Source organism: Juglans microcarpa x Juglans regia, chromosome 8D (assembly GCF_004785595.1).
Source record: "Juglans microcarpa x Juglans regia isolate MS1-56 chromosome 8D, Jm3101_v1.0, whole genome shotgun sequence".
NCBI lineage: Eukaryota > Viridiplantae > Streptophyta > Magnoliopsida > Fagales > Juglandaceae > Juglans > Juglans microcarpa x Juglans regia.
Window position 1 is genome coordinate 34,016,044 of NC_054608.1, and position 17,777 is coordinate 34,033,820.

Below are 17,777 nucleotides of genomic sequence, written 5' to 3' on the forward strand. Positions count from 1 at the left end.
GATTAGAGTGTAGCGAGATGGTGGCTTGACCGCATAACTCTAGCGATGAGAGTGTAGCGGGAGGATGTCTCGACTGCGTAACTCTGGTGTTGAGAGTGTAGCGGGAGGATGCCTCGACCGGGTAACTTTGGCGATGTGAGTGTAGTAGGAGAATAACTCGACCACGTAACTCTAGTGTTGAGAATGTAGCAGGAGGATGCCTCGACCGCGTAACTCTAGCAATGAAAGTGTAGCAGGAGGATACCTCGACCGCTTGACTCTGGCGATAAGAGTGTAGCAGGAGGATGCCTCGACCGCATAACTTTGACGATGAGAGTAACTCTAACGATGAGAGTGTATCGGGGCATAACACGCCTTCCTCATCCTTCTTGTTGAAGGTTATGACAAGCTCCCTCGAGCAGCTCCTAGCGTTCAGGACTGCCCTGTAAGTGGTGAACACTTCCTTGTATTCGGCCCTTCTTGCGTGGGCCCTCCTTGCCGAAGAGGTGGTCCCTCCTCCGGTATACCCTCCTGCTATTATACGAATTTCGCCCACCAGACCGTCCCCTCTGGTTGTGCTTCTCCAGCGTGGGCTCGCTCTGGGCCTCCCTCCAGCCCTTCTCCTTGCTGGACTTTCACTTCTCCATTGCCATGCGCGGTCGTCGAGTGGTTGGTCGTGCCGTTCATCACCTCGCTAGTCTAGTAGGGCCTCCAACTCCTCCATCTTCCATTTTCTGGTTAAGCAATCCTTCGTTCGATGGCTGTTAGTTTTGTGATAGGTGTAATACTTAGAGTGGGTCAAGCCCTATCGCCGCTCACCCTGCGGGTGTGGATCTCTTTCGACCTCCACTGCCAGGCTAGAGTGGGTGCGGGATCTAAACCGCTCGTGCGTGGGCTACTCCTCTGTGCGTTTGGTCTCGTGTGTCTTTTTCTTCTTACCTTCCTGGCTTACCCAGCTTCCGGGGGGGCCTTCAGTGCCCGAAGAGTATCTTCGGCGTTGATAAAACTGTTAGCTCGGTCCATGAATTCCCTCAATGAAGTTGGGGTCTTCCGTGTGATCTCAGTCATGAAGGGGTACGAGGCTAGATTCCCCCCAGTAGAGCCGCCAGGGTGATTTTTTCATCTTGGTCATTTGTCGTTATGTGCTCCCTTTTGAAGCGATTTGGATTCTTCTTTATAGATTTCCAGGAATAGCCTTTTTAGTTTTTTATCTTTTGTGTAGTAGTACTTTGCTTTCAAACTGAATCAATCACATGAAATAGCATAGAAAGTCACAAAAGTATTGTATCATTGGGGAACACATTTTCCATATTTTCTCCACCTTTTAGACCAAATTGATCAAGTTTAAGGACCTACACAAGTAACATCCTCTGTAAATTTACTGGCAACTAAAAACTCAAAAGGAATTACATCCCAATTTCTCGCCTTTCGTTGACCCGCTTCTCTATAATTGCACCTCTCTCCTAAACAATACTCACGCATACAGAGAAGATGAATTCTTCCATGGCCTTACAAGAAGTTTCTTCCTTGCTCTCGTCCTCTTCTTCCACCTGTCCGTGGACTTCAAAAGGGAATCAACACTTACATAGACAACAATCTCAAAAGAGGAGAGGAAATCTCATCAGAAATTTTCAAAGTTATTGAAGAATCAATGATTTCTATCATTGTACTCTCTAAAAACTATTCAGAGTCCATATGGTGTTTAGATGAGCTATTAAAGATCATTAAGTGAAAAGATACAGTAAAACAAATTATCCTACCTCCTATGAATGTTAGGTCCGGTTTAGGAAAAATGATGGACCGAAAATCACACCTGGACCAGACCTATTTACACCTCTGTTCCAACCCAATGTTAAGTTAAAAGTTTAAAACTGACATTGACAAGTGGGCTAGATTGGATCTATCATGCGGGTCGGGCTCATGGTGTTTTTTTTTTGCATGAAATCTTGAGAGAAGAAGAAGGTCATCTGTCTTACGAAAATCATTTTCGTTTTCAATTCATACCGTTTTATTAAATGGATGTCTTACATGTCAGCATTGGTGCGCGAACTCACTTGCAAGAAGACTTTTCCTTTTTTTGCATGATAAGCCTAAATCATATCACACCATTCAATTGACCGATTGTTGGCATGCAATTGTTGCCTACCTGAAGGTCCGATATATTTCTTTTTTCTTTTAAATATCGTTTACCTAAATTGCTAATTATATTTCCATATATATATATATATAATATAACAAAAAATATATTAATCTATTTGGGATGCAACATATATGCAAGCTATGTTTAGATGAAAAACTTAATTTTAAATTCCAGCTGATCTGACTATAAATCACCATCCAAGAAACAAACTAATGGTTATAAGTAAATGAACAATGTGAAAAGGTTACAAGCTATTTAATGTTCCAAATGCATGCTTGATACCAAGCCAAAGCTCTAGCTTCCAATCTACCTTTGGCTCCTCAGTCCTTCATCTCCACTAGATCTGGAAGTTTCATTGGCATAGGCTAAATTAGGTCTTAAACATCAGAATTTATTGCAAAGTATAAATTTGTATAACATATATGGCCCATCGTACACAAAGTTTGTGGGGTCTAAAGGCTAAAACAGGGCAATGTAAAAAAAATAAATAAATAAGGCCACAGAGAGAATCTAATTTTGAAAGATGGATACAAAGCTTTATTTGTAGTATCCGAAACTGTGACCAAAATCCCGAATTGTGTTTCAGATTCTGTGTCACTATGTGTGGAGAGAGAGATCATTTTTTAATTTCATTTGAAGTAATACTTTCATATTAAACGTTATATTGTAAAAATATTTTTATTATAAAATATATTTAACGTATCATATAAAATCACGTAAGTTTATAAATTTATTTTTATAACTGCTGCACTTCTCAAATATTCAATGTTGGCCCGAGTGACATTTATGTTGACATTGAGTATTTGGATAGATTAATAATTTGTAAAAGTTCCAAATATACAAATTTTGCATCAGCACTTTATTAAAAAAATGGACCACATTATGATGTAAAAAATCACATTTTTCTGGTGGAAACTTGTTTGGTTTTATAATGTCTTTTAGGTTTCCACATTACATGCTACCATATTAATGTACCATCCAATATTGTAATGTTATCATTAGACATCTTTATGGAGGATTTGGCATATGATTAATTTTAATTCACATGCATTTTGTGGAAGAAATATAATTTATAAATCTTAAGGTGTGGTAACCTTTTTGAAAAAATATTAAATTTGATATCCATATGAAAAAATATGTTCTTTTAATAGTGAGCCCTATTTTTTTTTTCAAAATGAATACATAAAACTGTATCAAAAAAAGAGTTCACAAATACAGTAAAGATATAGAAAGCAAAGAAGTCATTTTTGTTCAGAAACAAACTGCATCAAACACGAAGAAAAAAAATATAGATTAAATCCCAAATTCGAACCTCAAATTCAGCTCCTTCAGCCGACTGAGAAGTAGAAATCACCTGCAAATCTTCGACAGATCGACCACAAAACTCATTTCATTAACAAGTCTACTAAAACAGAAGAGAGGCCAAAACAAGCATACCTGCACGCTGATCGTTCTTGGAGAACTGATGTGAAGAAAGAGGCAATAGGAATTCCAAACGAGACTTGAGAAACCACCCATTGAAACTATGAATTCTGCTATTATTATTTTCTACTAGTGTAACAGAACCATATTATAGTACCTAGTAATCAAAAGATGCATCTAAAATATCTGGAAATTATGCCGGTATCTCACTGTCTTGTAGCCTCCACAAATGAACTCACAGATGATGAAGCTTCTGACCTGTTGTTTGTTTGAGCTCCACTTGTGGATCCAAAATCAAATGTCTCAAAACCACCCTCATGTCCAATTCGATTTAGGCCATTATAATTCCCAGTATCATAGTTTAACTGGGGTGTTTGCTCAAGAGTTGAAGGGTAATTGGTTGGCGACGAGACTCCATTGAAGTATTCAGCACACATCTGTGTGCTTAGAATTCTATCAGGCTTGTGAATGGGGGGCCGGGAAATATAAGCTAGGCTAAATATTCCTCGCCCATCTTCTTCGCGAGATTTGGATAATAACCACGATGAAGCGCTCATAAATATTGCAACCGGATGCTAGTAATTGGAAGCCGCACAAGGTTTTTGCAGTCCCATAAATTTAAATCCTCAAGTCCAACGAGATTCCGAATGAGTGAAAGCCATAATCCTCAAATTCTATAGAAGGGAAAAGAAACGAACCACAGCCCCAAGATGGGCAAAGCTAAAACAGGAACAAGATAATGGCAGAATGGTTACATTTATATAAATTCCATCCTGCTGTAAACTTAAGTTCCCTTCACTGAGGGACATGCAGCCCCACCTTTCTATTTCCCGGCCCCCCATTCACAAGCCCATAGCATTCTAAGCACACAGATGAGTGTTGAATTTTCTTTTTTTACAATACTAGATTGCATCTAATAGAAACTTATTGTAACACCAGTAGATAACTTCCCTCTCAGATCTAAAAGCAAGGGCTTCTTTTGACATCAGCCATAGCTACTACTACTGCATCATATTTAGTTTTTTGGGCCAATGTCCTTAAGGGCACAGATCTGCTCCTCCCCCATTGCAGACATAACGCTCAGCACAAGGTCCTTTCCTTCACCAAACCCATCTTTTATCTATTCACAGGAAATAAAAGAGAAATATTAGTCTATACAGACAAGAATAGAGAATCTATCCAAGGTCTGGACTCCTAAGCTTTTGATGAACAATCAATTTGCAAGGTTAACGAAAACCTTCTCAATGAGATAGATACCTGGCCAAGCAGATTGTCATCAGTGGGAAGCCTCAGATCATCCTTGGTGTCTCCATTATCCATTAAAAGATCACCTACACGACAACAAGTCTTAATCTGGTTGACATCACTAAAATCGCTATTACCAATTGATTGTTTGTTATCACATGACAACATTGCCAAAAATTGGTAAAGTAAAGATTACTAAATAAAACTTACAAAACCGTCTTCAGAGATATCAATCAACTGATAATCAAGGCGAGAAACATGAGGAACCTGAAAAAAGAAAGAATTAATGAAAATGATAAACAAGCAATGTACACCTGGAACAAAAGCACACTCACATGGTGAAAAAAATTAGAAATAGCTTTATATCACAGTTGTGGGATGAAGGAACGATATCCTCAAGCTTCTTCCCATTAAATATGTCAATTCCCACAAAGTGGCAGTTTGCATGTCCATGCTTGCCTGTCTTTGAAGTGGAAACTTCTACAACCTGGTTTCAAAATCCCCACCATAGCAAGTAAAGTTTCATGTTATACTGGAAGCACAATGAGGTAATATCTACCAAATTTCTCTCCATTTGAAATAAAATAGATTTTTGTACAATATGTTTTTACTTGCGAAAATCATTTTACTAATTAATTCATGTGATAGGAAAAAAAATGAAATCACAAGCTAATATATATATGTAGCACAACCGGGGAAAAAGTTATCATTCATACCACAAGGAGGAAAAAAGGAAGTGTTTGCATTTTGTTCAAGATCATCTGCAAGATATCGAAGTTGAATCTTCATTAGAATACACAACGAAAAAACCATCAGCATTAACTGCTCTAAGGAAACAACCGTAAGCTAGCTAATAATGATTAAGAGAATAGCAGCAGCAAGGCGAAGAACAATTCTAAGTACCATTACGGAAACGATCAAATAGCAATACTTGGAAGTCCGTCTAAGAACGAATTCCAAGATTCAATTAGGGAGTTCTGAAACAAACAAAACCAGAGGCGAGATTGGTTCAGGCTTATTGAACAGTGTTGGAATATAGCCTCACGGATTGAGCAAATGGAATTAAATTCTAAAGCTACACGTGTTAAACTAGAAGAGGAAAAGAAAAGTTAGTTATTTCTGTTATTATAGTTAGTTTATTATTTCTCATTTAAGCCGTGTATAAATATAGTTCAAGTACTTTGTAATTATTCCTATCAAGTTCATTTTTTTTCGTGGAAGTTTTTCCAATTCATCTTCTCTTTTTACGTCCATACAAGCTCTTCTTACAAGCCAAATCTCAATTCATCTTAAACTTGACATGGTATCAGATTGAAATATTGCTTTTGCTTCCGCGACCTTACACAGATTTTGCTCTGAAATCTCTGTAACTTTCATTCTACATACTTTTCTTGCATTTCTTGGAAAATTTCCAGAAATGACTTCTGACGGAGAAGACTCTATCAGTTCCCATACTTCTCATCGCATGATCAACCCTTCCGGATGATTCATCAAGTCCATACTACTTGCACCCAAGCGACAATCCTGGTGCATTACTTGTTTCTGAAATCTTTACTGGTGATAACTATATCGCATGGAGTCGATCCATCACCATTGCTCTAACAGTCAAGAACAAGGCAGTGTTCATTGATGGTACAATTCTTGCTCCTCCTGTTAATCAATGTGTTCTTCGTACTGCTTGGCTACGTGCCAATAACTTGGTTCTCTCGTGGTTAATGAATTCTATTTCCAAGGACATAAGGAACAGTCTTCTTTATGTTGCATCTGCTGTTGATCTTTGGAAAGAATTGAAAACAAGATACTTAAGAAGTGATGGTCCGAGAGTCTTTCATCTTGAAAAATCTTTAAGTTCTATCACTCAGGGTTCTTTATCAATCACTGAGTATTTTAGTTCTTTCAAGACCTTATGGGATGAGTACATTAATTACAGACCATTCCCAACTTGTAGCTGTGGAAAGATGGCAACATGTACTTGCAACTTATTTGATTTCTTACTAATTAGACAGCAGTCTGATTATGTGTTAAAATTCTTGGTTGGCTTAAATGACTCCTACGCTTCAATTCGAAGTCAATTGCTCATGGTTTCACCATTGCCTAGTATGGCAAAAGTATTCTCTTTACTACTTCAAGAGGAAAGCCAAAGGCAACTCAATAATTCTGTCAGCAATGAAACTCATGCTTTGCTTGCCAAACAGACTAATCAAACCTTTGTTCCATCGAAATTCTCCAAAGACAAACAAAAGAGATCTTCTTTATATTGCACCCACTGTGGGTACAATGGACATACAATAGAGAAATGTTTTCAACTTCATGGCTACCCCCCTGGCTGGACTGGACCGAAAGGGAAACGGAATCCACCTGCTGCTCATGCTGCTATATCAACCTCTGAGCTCTACATCCAAAACAGTAACGAGAATCAAAAGTTCTCTTTAACTTCTGAGGAATTCCATAAATTGCTAGCACTTGCAAATTCTAACTCATCTCAAATATCTACCCAAACAACTTCACCAGCTGTAAACATTGTCACTTCTCAAATTTCTGGTAAACTTTCGAACCCTTGTTATTATGTTTCTTCATCTTTACAGCATGTATCCTCATGGATTCTGGACACAGGTGCAACAGATCATATGGTCTGTTCACCCCTATTGTATTCATCTACATCTAAATCCATCAACACATCTATTAATTTGCCAAATGGGAACTCTGTTCCAGCTTCACATATTGGCAATATCAGATTTTCAAATACATTATCCTTGCATGATGTGTTATGTGTTCCCAGTTTTACATTCAATTTATTGTCTGTTTCTAAACTAACAAAACAATCTAATATTTGTGTTTCTTTCTTTAACTCCTACTGTCTTTTATAGGACCAATCAACAAAGAAGATGATTGGGATTGCCTTTGAAAAACATGGATTATATCACCTATCTCAAGCTATATCAAAAGATGTTGCCTGTAATCAACCCAACTATAATTCCTCTTCTTTTGTGTCAGCTATTACTCTAAATCAATTAGATACTTGGCACCACAGACTAGGCCACGTTTCTAATTCAAGATTACCTTTTCTTAGACAACTAGAGCCATCTATATCTTTCGATTCTACTACTGTTTGTGATGTATGCCATTTAGCAAAGCAAAGAAAGATTCCATTTCCTGTATCTCAAACCAATTCCAATAAAATGTTTGACTTGATACATTGTGATATATGGGGTCCCTTCAATGCTGTTTCCTACTCTGGTTTCAAATATTTTCTTACTATAGTTGATGACTATACACGTTGTACTTGGGTATATATGCTCAAGATGAAATTTGAAGTTCCTTCCATTCTCAAAAATTTCTGCAACATGGTAAAAACACAATTTAATGTTCTTATCAAAACAATAAGGTCAGATAATGGACCTGAATTCCTATTGACTCAATTCTACAATGACAATGGCATTGTGCATTAAAGAAGTTGTGTGGAAACTCCACAACAAAATGGAGTTGTGGAAAGGAAACATCAACATTTATTAAACACTGCCAGGGCCTTAATGTTTCAATCAAACATACCTTTAACCTTTTGGAGTGACTGTGTGTTAACTGCAGCACACATTATAAATAGAATTCCTACTCCTCTTCTCAAAAAAAAAACACCATTCGAAATGTTTTTTGATAAACCACCTAATCTTTCTCACCTCAAAGTGTTTGGTTGTCTTTGTTTTGCATCAACACTCACAACTCATAGACATAAATTTGACCCGAGAGCCACAAAATGTCTATTCTTAGGTTATCCTTCTGATATAAAAGGCTACAAATTAATAGACCTTAATACCAATAAGGTATTCATTTCAAGAAGTGTGGTCTTTTATGAAAATGTCTTTCCTTTCAAGGTTTTTCCTTCTAATCCTGAAATACATACCTTCTTATTCCCTTCAACAAATTCTGCTTCAGATTTCTATTTTCATTCTTCTGACATCCATTCTAATCAACATATAGCCTCACATCAAAATCTGAATTCAAATCAGAATCTCACCTCAAACCAGAACCTTACCAACCATCAACTTCCTTTGAACATGAATCTGTTCCACTTCCTTTCAACAATGAACCTGTTCCTCAAATAGAATCTCAACATCTTAGAAAATCCTCTAGAATTAAACAAGTGCCAAATTACTTGCAGGATTAGTATTGTGGTACTGCTTCCCACGTTCCAAATGCCATTCACTCATCTGTTATTACTGCTTCCCCTCATACTAAAAGTATTCTATATCCCATATCTGATTTCATTTCTACAAATAGATTATCCACTTCTCATAAAGCCTTTCTAGTATCCCTTTCAGCTTCCCAAGAACAAAAAACTTATAAATTGGCTTCTAAAATTTCTGAATGGCAAGTTGCAATGCAAAATGAAATAAGTGCATTAGAGTTAAATAAGACTTGGGAAATTGTTAATCTTCCTAAAAATAAAAAGACCAAAGGTTGTAAGTGGGTATTTCGAATCAAGCATAGGGCAGATGGAACTATAGAAAGACACAAAGCAAGATTAGTAGCTAAAGGCTACACTCAACAAGAAGGTTTGGATTTTTTTGACACTTTTTCTCCAGTAGCAAAAGTTACTTCCATTCGGTTACTGCTTGCTATAGTCTCTATTAAAAATTGGCATCTTCACCAATTAGATGTTAATAATGCCTTTTTACATGGTGAATTGCATGAAGAAGTTTATATGGAGTTGCCACCTGGTTTGGTTGTCAAAGGAGAAAATAAAGTTTGCAAACTTCTTAAGAGTCTATATGGCTGGAAACAAGCATCTAGACAATGGTTTGCTAAACTGTCAACAACATTGCTTGATTATGGTTTTACTCAAGGTATTTCAGATTGTTCTTTGTTTGTCAAGAAATCTGAATCCTCCTTTATAGCTTTACTAGTCTATGTAGATGATATTCTGTTGGCTAGTGATAGCTTGATTGAAATCCAATTGCTTAAAACTTTTCTACATGATAAGTTTACTATTAAAGATTTGGGGGAACTCAAATATTTTCTCGGATTGGAAATAGCAAGATCTAAAAATGGCATATCAATTTGTCAAAGGAAGTATGTTCTAGACATACTGGAACAAGCTGGAGTTCTTGGAGCAAAACCTGCAACTTTTCCAATGGAGTCGAATCTAAAGCTCTCTGCTTCAGATCCTAATTTGTATAAAGATCCTTCAGCCTATAGAAGATTAGTTGGGAGATTGCTATACTTAACAATAACTCGACCTGACCTTGCCTATTCTGTCCAAGTTCTCAGTCAATTCTTAGCCAAACCAGCTGTTAGTCATTACCAAGCAGCCATTTGAGTTCTCAGGTATCTAAAGGCAACCCCTGGACAAGGATTATTTTTCCCAGCTTCATCAGAATTGCAACTCAAGGCTTTCTCAGACAGTGATTGGGCAGGATGTGTTGACACACGAAGGAGTGTAACAGGTTTTTGCCATTTTCTTGGGTGATTCATTAATTTCATGGAAGAGAAAAAAGCAAGCTACAATAAGCAGATCTTCTGCAGAAGCAGAATATAGGGCCCTTGCTTCAACAGCTTGTGAGATTCAATGGCTCCTTTATGCAATGCAAGATCTAGCTATCAACCACCAGCAGCCAACTTTGGTCTATACAGACAGTAAATCAGCATTATCCATTGCAACTAATCCAGTCCAACACGAGAGAACAAAGCACATACAAATAGACTGTCATCTTATTAGAGAGAAGTTGCAACAAAATATCATCAAGCTCTTCCATGTCCCTTCAAGATTGCAACTGGCGGATATTTTAATAAAGCCTCTAGGCTCTCTTCCATTTCATCATGCTCTCCGCAAGATGAACATCCTCAATATACATGTTCATCTTGAGGGGGGGTGTTGGAATATAGCCTCACGGATTGAACAAATGGAATTAAATTCTAAAGCTACACGTGTTAAACTAGAAGAGGAAAAGAAAAGTTAGTTATTTCTGTTATTAGAGTTTGTTTATTATTTCTCATTTAAGCCGTGTATAAATATAGTTCAAGTACTTTGTAATTATTCCTATCAAGTTCATTTTGTTTCATGGAAGTTTTTCCAATTCATCTTCTCTGTTTACATCCATACAATCTCTTCTTACAAGCCAAATCTCAATTCATCTGAAGCTTGACAAACAGAGGTGAGATGATTACGTGGAATTGTTTTAAATGGAGGATAAGTACACATATTGAGCATGACAATGGGGGCAGTTGGTTCAGGCAGGTCCTACCTTTGCAATGAGTGTCTTCAGGCTGTCTAAGAGATTGTGCAAAGAAAAAGAACATCCCTCTTGGTACAGCCTGTGGAGAATATATGTTTCTGGTAGATCCGGCGGAGAAGCTGGTATAGAATTAGTTAATATGCATTGTTCATAGTAAACCCGATTTTTTTTCAAAATGAATATACAAAACTTGAACACTGTAAAACAGTATCAAACAATCGAAAGGAGTTCACAAATACAGTAAAGATTTAAAAAGCAAAGAAGTCATTTTTGTTCAGAAAAAAAACTGCATCAAAAATGAAGAAAAAAAAACAGATTAAATTCCAAATTCTAACCTCAAATTCAGCTCCGTCAGCCGACTGAGAAGTAGAAATCACCTGCAAAGCTTTGACTGATCGACCGAAAAACTCATCATTCCATTAACAAGTCTACTAAAACAGAAGAGAGGCCAAAACAAGCATAAATGTACGCTGATCGTTCTTGGAGAACTGATGTGAAGAAAGAGGCAATAGGAATTCCAAACGAGACTCGAGAAACCACCCATTGAAACTATGAATTCTGCTATTATTATTTTCTACTAGTGTAACAAAACCTTATTATAGTACCTAGTAATCAAAAGATGCATCTAAAATATCTGGAAATTCTGCCGACATCTCACTGTCCTGTTCCCGAATAGCCTCCACAAATGAACTCACAGAAGATGAAACTTCTGACCTGTTGCTTGTTTGAGCTCCACTTGTGGATCCAAAATCAAATTTCTCAAAACCACCCTCATGTCCAACTCAATTTAGGCCATTATAATTCCCAGTATCATAGTTTAACTGGGGTATTTGCTCGAGAGTTGACGGGTAATTGGTTGGCGACGAGACTCCCTTGAAGTAGAGATCTTGTTGTTCCTGAAAGCCCGGACAGGGAACAAGTTCGCTGAGGAAGTCACTCCAATCAAAGGAAGAAAATGGTGTGATTTGTGCGTGAGATGGATGGCAAGAATACGATTGTGGCGAGCCTAACTATGTTGCATTTGAATTGCCCAAGTCTTGAGAGAGTCTCTTGTGTTGTGGGTACCCATTGAATTCCAAGTTGCTGTCTTCATCATCTCGACGTCTCTTAGAAAGCTGGATACCATTCGATGAATCTACTGAGCACTCCCCAACTATTAAATTCTCATTCTCTTCATGCTTATAGATTATGTGAACTCCGCAACTTTTAAACATCACTTTATAAGAATCACAATAAAATCTAAACCTCAGATTGTCTTCTGTTGGGTACCGCAGCAATTGCTCGATGCAATCTGGAAACGAGTAATTTAGATATACATGATCCGAGCCTCCATATAAGTAAAACCTCGCTTCTACAAGCATGTTACCATTTATAGAAACACAAATACCGGAGAAGGGCCCCAAGGGGTAATCCAGGTCTGATCCAAGAACTGCACAAAAAACAATACCTATGATCTCTTCCAAATACAAGGGACCACTAATATCCAATTCACAAGAATCATCACCATTTGAAATCTCCTTAGTATGGCTAAACCAATTTGGAATTCCCTGGAAATATAATACCACATGAATGGTCTTGAATATGTTCCTGTTAAACATGTACCATGTATTTTCATGAACACAAGGCAATTTGTAAACACAAACACCTACAGAAAAAAAAAATGCAGAGAGAAATACAGACATACCTCAACAAATGAAGGATTTGGCACTTGACTCCCTATATTTGCTACCAATTTATGGCAACCGGACAAGTCAATCCATCTTAGCTCTCGCAAGCCACAGGATGTAGAGAATTGAAATTTTGTTGATACTTCTGGGAATCGTTCCAAGGAGAAACACTCTCTGACATATAGCTCTTGTATATTTGGTGGAAAATGTAGAATTTCTTGAAGTTTCTCACAATGGCACAATCTGAGAATCCTCAATTCAACACATATTTTCATTCTCGGAGGAAGGCTGACAACTGCAGTCCAAGATAGATCTAACTCTTGCAAAGTGGATGAGCTATAAAATGAGAAGTCGTCAAGATACCAATAAAGCGACGACAAGAGTTGTCGTCGTAATTCAGCACTTGATTCTGGTTCAGACCTCTTAATCGTTCTGGATGAAGTTAGGAGTGAATGTTTAAGCCCAATGGGGTACCCAAACGATAAACCTATTTCTTCTTTTGCAAAATTTGTAAAATTTTCTATAGAAAGACTCGTTAGATGTTGCGAGTGAGAAACGCTGATTGGGAGACGCATCAGGTCCTTGCAGCATCCATTAATACAGTCATTGAGACGAATTATCACCTTTAGATTTTGCAATTGATGAATAGTACTAGGGTGATGCATAAGTTTTGTGCATTGTCCCAAAAGTAACTCTTTAAGCGCAGGAGTGAGGTATCCAATGGATGAAGGCAATTCTTTTATTGGAGTGCCGAATAATGAGATGCAACACAAATATTCCATTATACACTCAATTTCTGGAAAGGTTTGAAGTTTTGAGCAATTAAAAAGTGTAAGGACTTCTAGAGATCTCAACTTGAGACGCCTTGGAAAACTCTTCATGTTGGAGCATTGATAAAGGCGCAAACGAGCAAGCTTATCTAGGAATCCAACAGAATCATGAACTTCGACTAAATTTTCACAATCCATAATATTCAATTCCTTTAAACTTGAGCAACTCGAAAGATTTGAGATTTTGGTTAAGAACTTACACTCAAAAAACCTCATTCTCGTCAAGTTCTGTTGAAAAATAACAAATATGTATATTAACCCTGAGGAAGTTTACATCACGAGTTTAAAGAAGGAAATATTGAAAGTAATAACTGTACCTTAAATTGCCCGCTAATCTCCTGGATGCGGCCTCTATATAGTTTGAAATCAAATAGCTTCTCTCCACGGAAATTAGATGGCAAAGATTGTAAAGGACAATTTGACCAATAAAGCACTCTTAATTCATTAGAAAGATAATCAAGTGATCTTCCAGAAAAGTATGCACCATGGCTTTTAAAAAATCTGAGTCTTTTCATCTTTGCAAATGATTTGGGACTCAAGCGTATCATGTCATGATCATTGCCCTCAGGCAGAATCACTTCTATCCCCTCCACAATGTTTGTACCCTAATAAGACAATTCATAAATTTGCCAGTAATGTCAGATCGTTAAAATCTTTATTTATAAGCACTTGTTAAAATTATAATATCAAAACTATAATATCCATTATTATCCAAAAGTATTTAATCACCTTCAAAATTTCTCTTATTTATAAGCACTCATATTAGATAAGGCAATGTTCTCATGATTAAAAAAAAAAAAAACTCATTCTTGTATTTGAAAAGGGATGATTATATATATTTAAAGACGTTGGTTGAAGGACAATGATTCCCCTAATTAGTTAAATACATTACTTTAGGCTGGAAATATAAAGAAAGACCACATTATTTATCGATATATATATATATGATATTTTATTTAATATGCACTTCTTTACCATAATTTGTTATGAAAAGAAATCAACACTTTTCATGTAAGTTTTACCAGTAAAAAGTGTTCAATTGAAAGAGCTTTTAATCTAAGAACTTACAGTATTTTCCTCTAGTACATGGCGAATATCTTCATGAAACCATAATCTACTACGTGCGCCTGGTTCTTTGGGTGATTCCTTTCGGACAATTTCTCTTCCCATGTCTTGTAGCAAGTCATGCATCCACAATGTATTGTAAGTAGTAATTGTAATGAGACATTTATCTATAAGCCTTTTGATACCATTCTCCGGAGAGAAACCACAGTTATCTAATATTTTAACGACATGATCTAGGTATTGTCCATTGAAAAAAAAGGCAATATCGAGGAAAATCTCCTTCTCATTATCATCCAATCCATCGTAACTTATACAAAGTACTTTTTGAATATTTTTGCTAGGAATTCGTTTATACTTATCCAATGTACTTCTCCAATAATTTATATTCTGACCCCTTAAATCTGAGCCTAGCACTGTTAAAACTAGTGGAAGGTCGTCAGCATATTGAATTACTTGCTTAGAGAGTTCTACATAATCTTGAATAGGTTTGTCTTCCTCAAAAGCATGCCAACTAAAGAGCTCAAGAGCTTCATTATGGTCCAATCTCTTTACTTCATATTTTGAATCAACTTTAGATATATTTAATAAATGTTGATCTCTTGTTGTTATGATGATTCTACTTCCTGAACCAAACCAATCACGAGCTCCAGCCAATGTTTCGAGTTGAACCAAGTCATCCACATCATCAAGAATTAGGAGAACTCTTTTAAAGCAAAGTCTATGCCTAATTACATTGATGCCCTTTTCAGTATCATGACATTCCAAACTTATTCCCAAAATCTCAAAAAGAAGTGTCTTTTGTAGCTGGATCAGACCTCCTGCTTTTGAAGTTTCTCTAATGTTTTTCAAGAAACAACTTCCTTCAAATTGGTAAGAAATCCTATTATAGACCTCTTTTGAAATAGTTGTCTTACCAATTCCACCTGTTCCAAATATCCCTACCATGCATATAATATCATTCCTTCCCATATTTAAATGTTGAAAAATGTCTCGTACGGGGGACTCTATTCCAACTGGATGCTTAGCAACCTTAAGAAATGTACGATTTACCATTATTGAATCCACCCATTTAATGATATCTTGAATAAACTCTGATTCATTCCTATCAATATATAAAACAAAAGAAATTTAAAAAGTTAAGACTTGTCACATAAATACACACATAAAGATGATTTAGTAACAATATTGTTTTTTCTTTTTCTCTCCATTACAAAATGACAGTAGTAGATTACCATGTCAAAGATAACCTTTCTTTTTCCTCGTGCTCTTCTCCGACTTACATTTTTCATTCTTCATATGAATTATTAAACATTTTAACTACTTTTTTGTTCCGTTCTCGAATTTAACCCTCCCTTAATTTTGAGAAGATTTCAATTTGTATTATTTCACTTCTTTTATTATGTTTCTCGTATAAACATCATACGAAATTATTGTGGTAGTATGATATTAAATCCCTCAGTAAGAAAATATTTCTATTTTAAGTATGATATGCATAAAACTCAATGCCGAAAAAACTAATAAATATCAAATAGTTTGGATGGCACCATATGATCTTCACAGATTTGCAAACTCCCAGATCTGGGATTTGTCGAAATTTTCCCCATAAACTTCTCTTTAACATCATATATAAACATATATATATATATATATATATATATATATAAGCACAGCTCATAAGAAGTACCTGTCTCCTAATTCGAGTCCGGACAAATTGGCTACTTTTTCCAAAGCTGCCTCCCACTTTGTGACCTTTACTTCATCCTTCAACTTATATCTAAGTTTGGCGAATGCTTCTCCAAAACTCCCTTTTTGATGTTGTACCTCTGACGGATCTACATTGTAGAACAAGGGTAAAATAATTTGTTTTACCATTTCCTTACACTCGAGGATCTTCAATAGCTCATCTAAACACCATCGAGACTCTGCATAGTTCTTAGAGAGTACAATGATAGAAATCATTGATCCTTCAATTGCTTTGGAAAGTTCTGACGAAATTTCCTCTCCTCTTTTGAGATTGTTGTCTATGTAAGTGTTGATTCCCCTTTGATACAAACCATGGTATAGATGAGAAATAAAGTTTTGGCGAACATCCTCACCTCTAAAACTCAAGAATACATCGTGAGTCCATCTACGAATGGAAGAAGAAGAGAATGAGAGAGAGGAAGAAGCTCCTAATTGAAAGGCCATGGAAGAAGTGCTCATCCTCTGATCTGTATGCGAGATTAATTAGTATTCACCAAGAGGTCCAATTATAGAGTACTTATTGCAAATAAATAATAATAGAGAAGTGGGTCAAACTTCTCGTCAACTACTCATCTTAGGATATACCAAAGCTCTCAGCCTCTCATCTTAGGATATACCAAAAATCTAAAGTCTATTGAATATTAACGGTTTTGAACTTAAGTCAACTTGCACCTATTTATACGGTTTTGACCAAAATGCCTTCAACGTAAAGCAAACGTCCAGGATACGTACCCACTTATAATTTGTCTCATTAATTTGATAAAAGTTGGAAAGATAAGGATCAGTAAAAGTTCAAAGTTAAAACTTAGGGTCTAATTTTTAACCCAAATTATGGAACTAAAAATGAACCAAACATTTTATTCCTAGGCAAGACTTTGATTCTTTTGCCTCTCATGCACCTGAATTCTTTTGAGAAAACTCTTTGTCGACACCCAAATCTGTTTTAATTATCTTCTTCCAAGTACGTACAAATTTAAATGAAGTTGCGTGGGAATTAAGTTTCTTGCTATGCCAACTTGCAATACCATTTACACGGTTTTGAATTGAATAATTAGTCCTTCCACGCGTCAATTAAACAAACGTCAAAATCAAACACCGGCCATTAATTAAGATTGTTCTATTGAATTTCTTGTATGAACTTTAGACTTTTGGAATCTCTTGACGTGGGAGCATTGATCATGATTTATGATCATATCAAAGGAAACTAAATAGGACGTTGGCCCAAAAAATTAAATATGGCTGATGTCGAAAGAAGCCAATGCTTTTACATCTGATCAGAGGAAAGTTCTCCACTGGTGTTGCAATAAGTTTCTATATGATGCAATCTAGCATTGTAAAAAAAGAAAATTCAGCATTCATCTGTGTGCTAATTAAAATCCTATCAGGCATGTGAATGGGGGAAATAGAAAGGAGGGGCTGCTTATAAAATGCTTATTCTTCAGTGAAGGGAACTTGA

At 36.4% G+C, this 17,777-nt stretch overlaps 1 protein-coding gene and 1 long non-coding RNA gene across 12 annotated transcripts in view; both read right to left on the minus strand.

The window, feature by feature from the left end:
• The window catches only part of LOC121242944 (disease resistance protein RPV1-like), a 52,849-nt gene extending 35,782 nt beyond the window's left edge, over positions 1-17,067 (minus strand). For 2 of the 10 annotated variants that reach the window (XM_041140977.1, XM_041140976.1), the window contains exons 1-3: positions 16,263-17,028; positions 14,582-15,680; positions 13,831-14,118 (exon numbers count right to left, since the gene is read on the minus strand). In XM_041140977.1, coding sequence (XP_040996911.1) covers positions 13,831-14,118; positions 14,582-15,680; positions 16,263-16,780 — 1,905 coding nt within the window. In that variant the 5' untranslated portion in view covers positions 16,781-17,028. Of the gene's footprint in view, positions 1-4,281; positions 4,662-4,798; positions 4,873-5,144; positions 5,274-5,502; positions 5,548-10,948; positions 11,136-11,351; positions 11,505-11,621; positions 12,541-13,830; positions 14,119-14,581; positions 15,681-16,262 lie in introns of those variants that run through there. The other 8 variants (XR_005936013.1, XR_005936016.1, XR_005936014.1 and 5 more) reach the window with 8 other exon arrangements.
• LOC121242955 lies at positions 2,277-3,753 on the minus strand. Of its 2 annotated transcripts, none has more exons than XR_005936023.1 (3): positions 3,557-3,753; positions 3,432-3,473; positions 2,277-2,462 (listed from the first exon to the last, which is right to left on the minus strand). It is a non-coding gene; the product is annotated as an uncharacterized LOC121242955 (long non-coding RNA). The 2 variants fall into 2 exon arrangements; XR_005936022.1 differs by having other exon boundaries at positions 3,432-3,481.
• Positions 17,068-17,777: the final 710 nt, after the last annotated feature.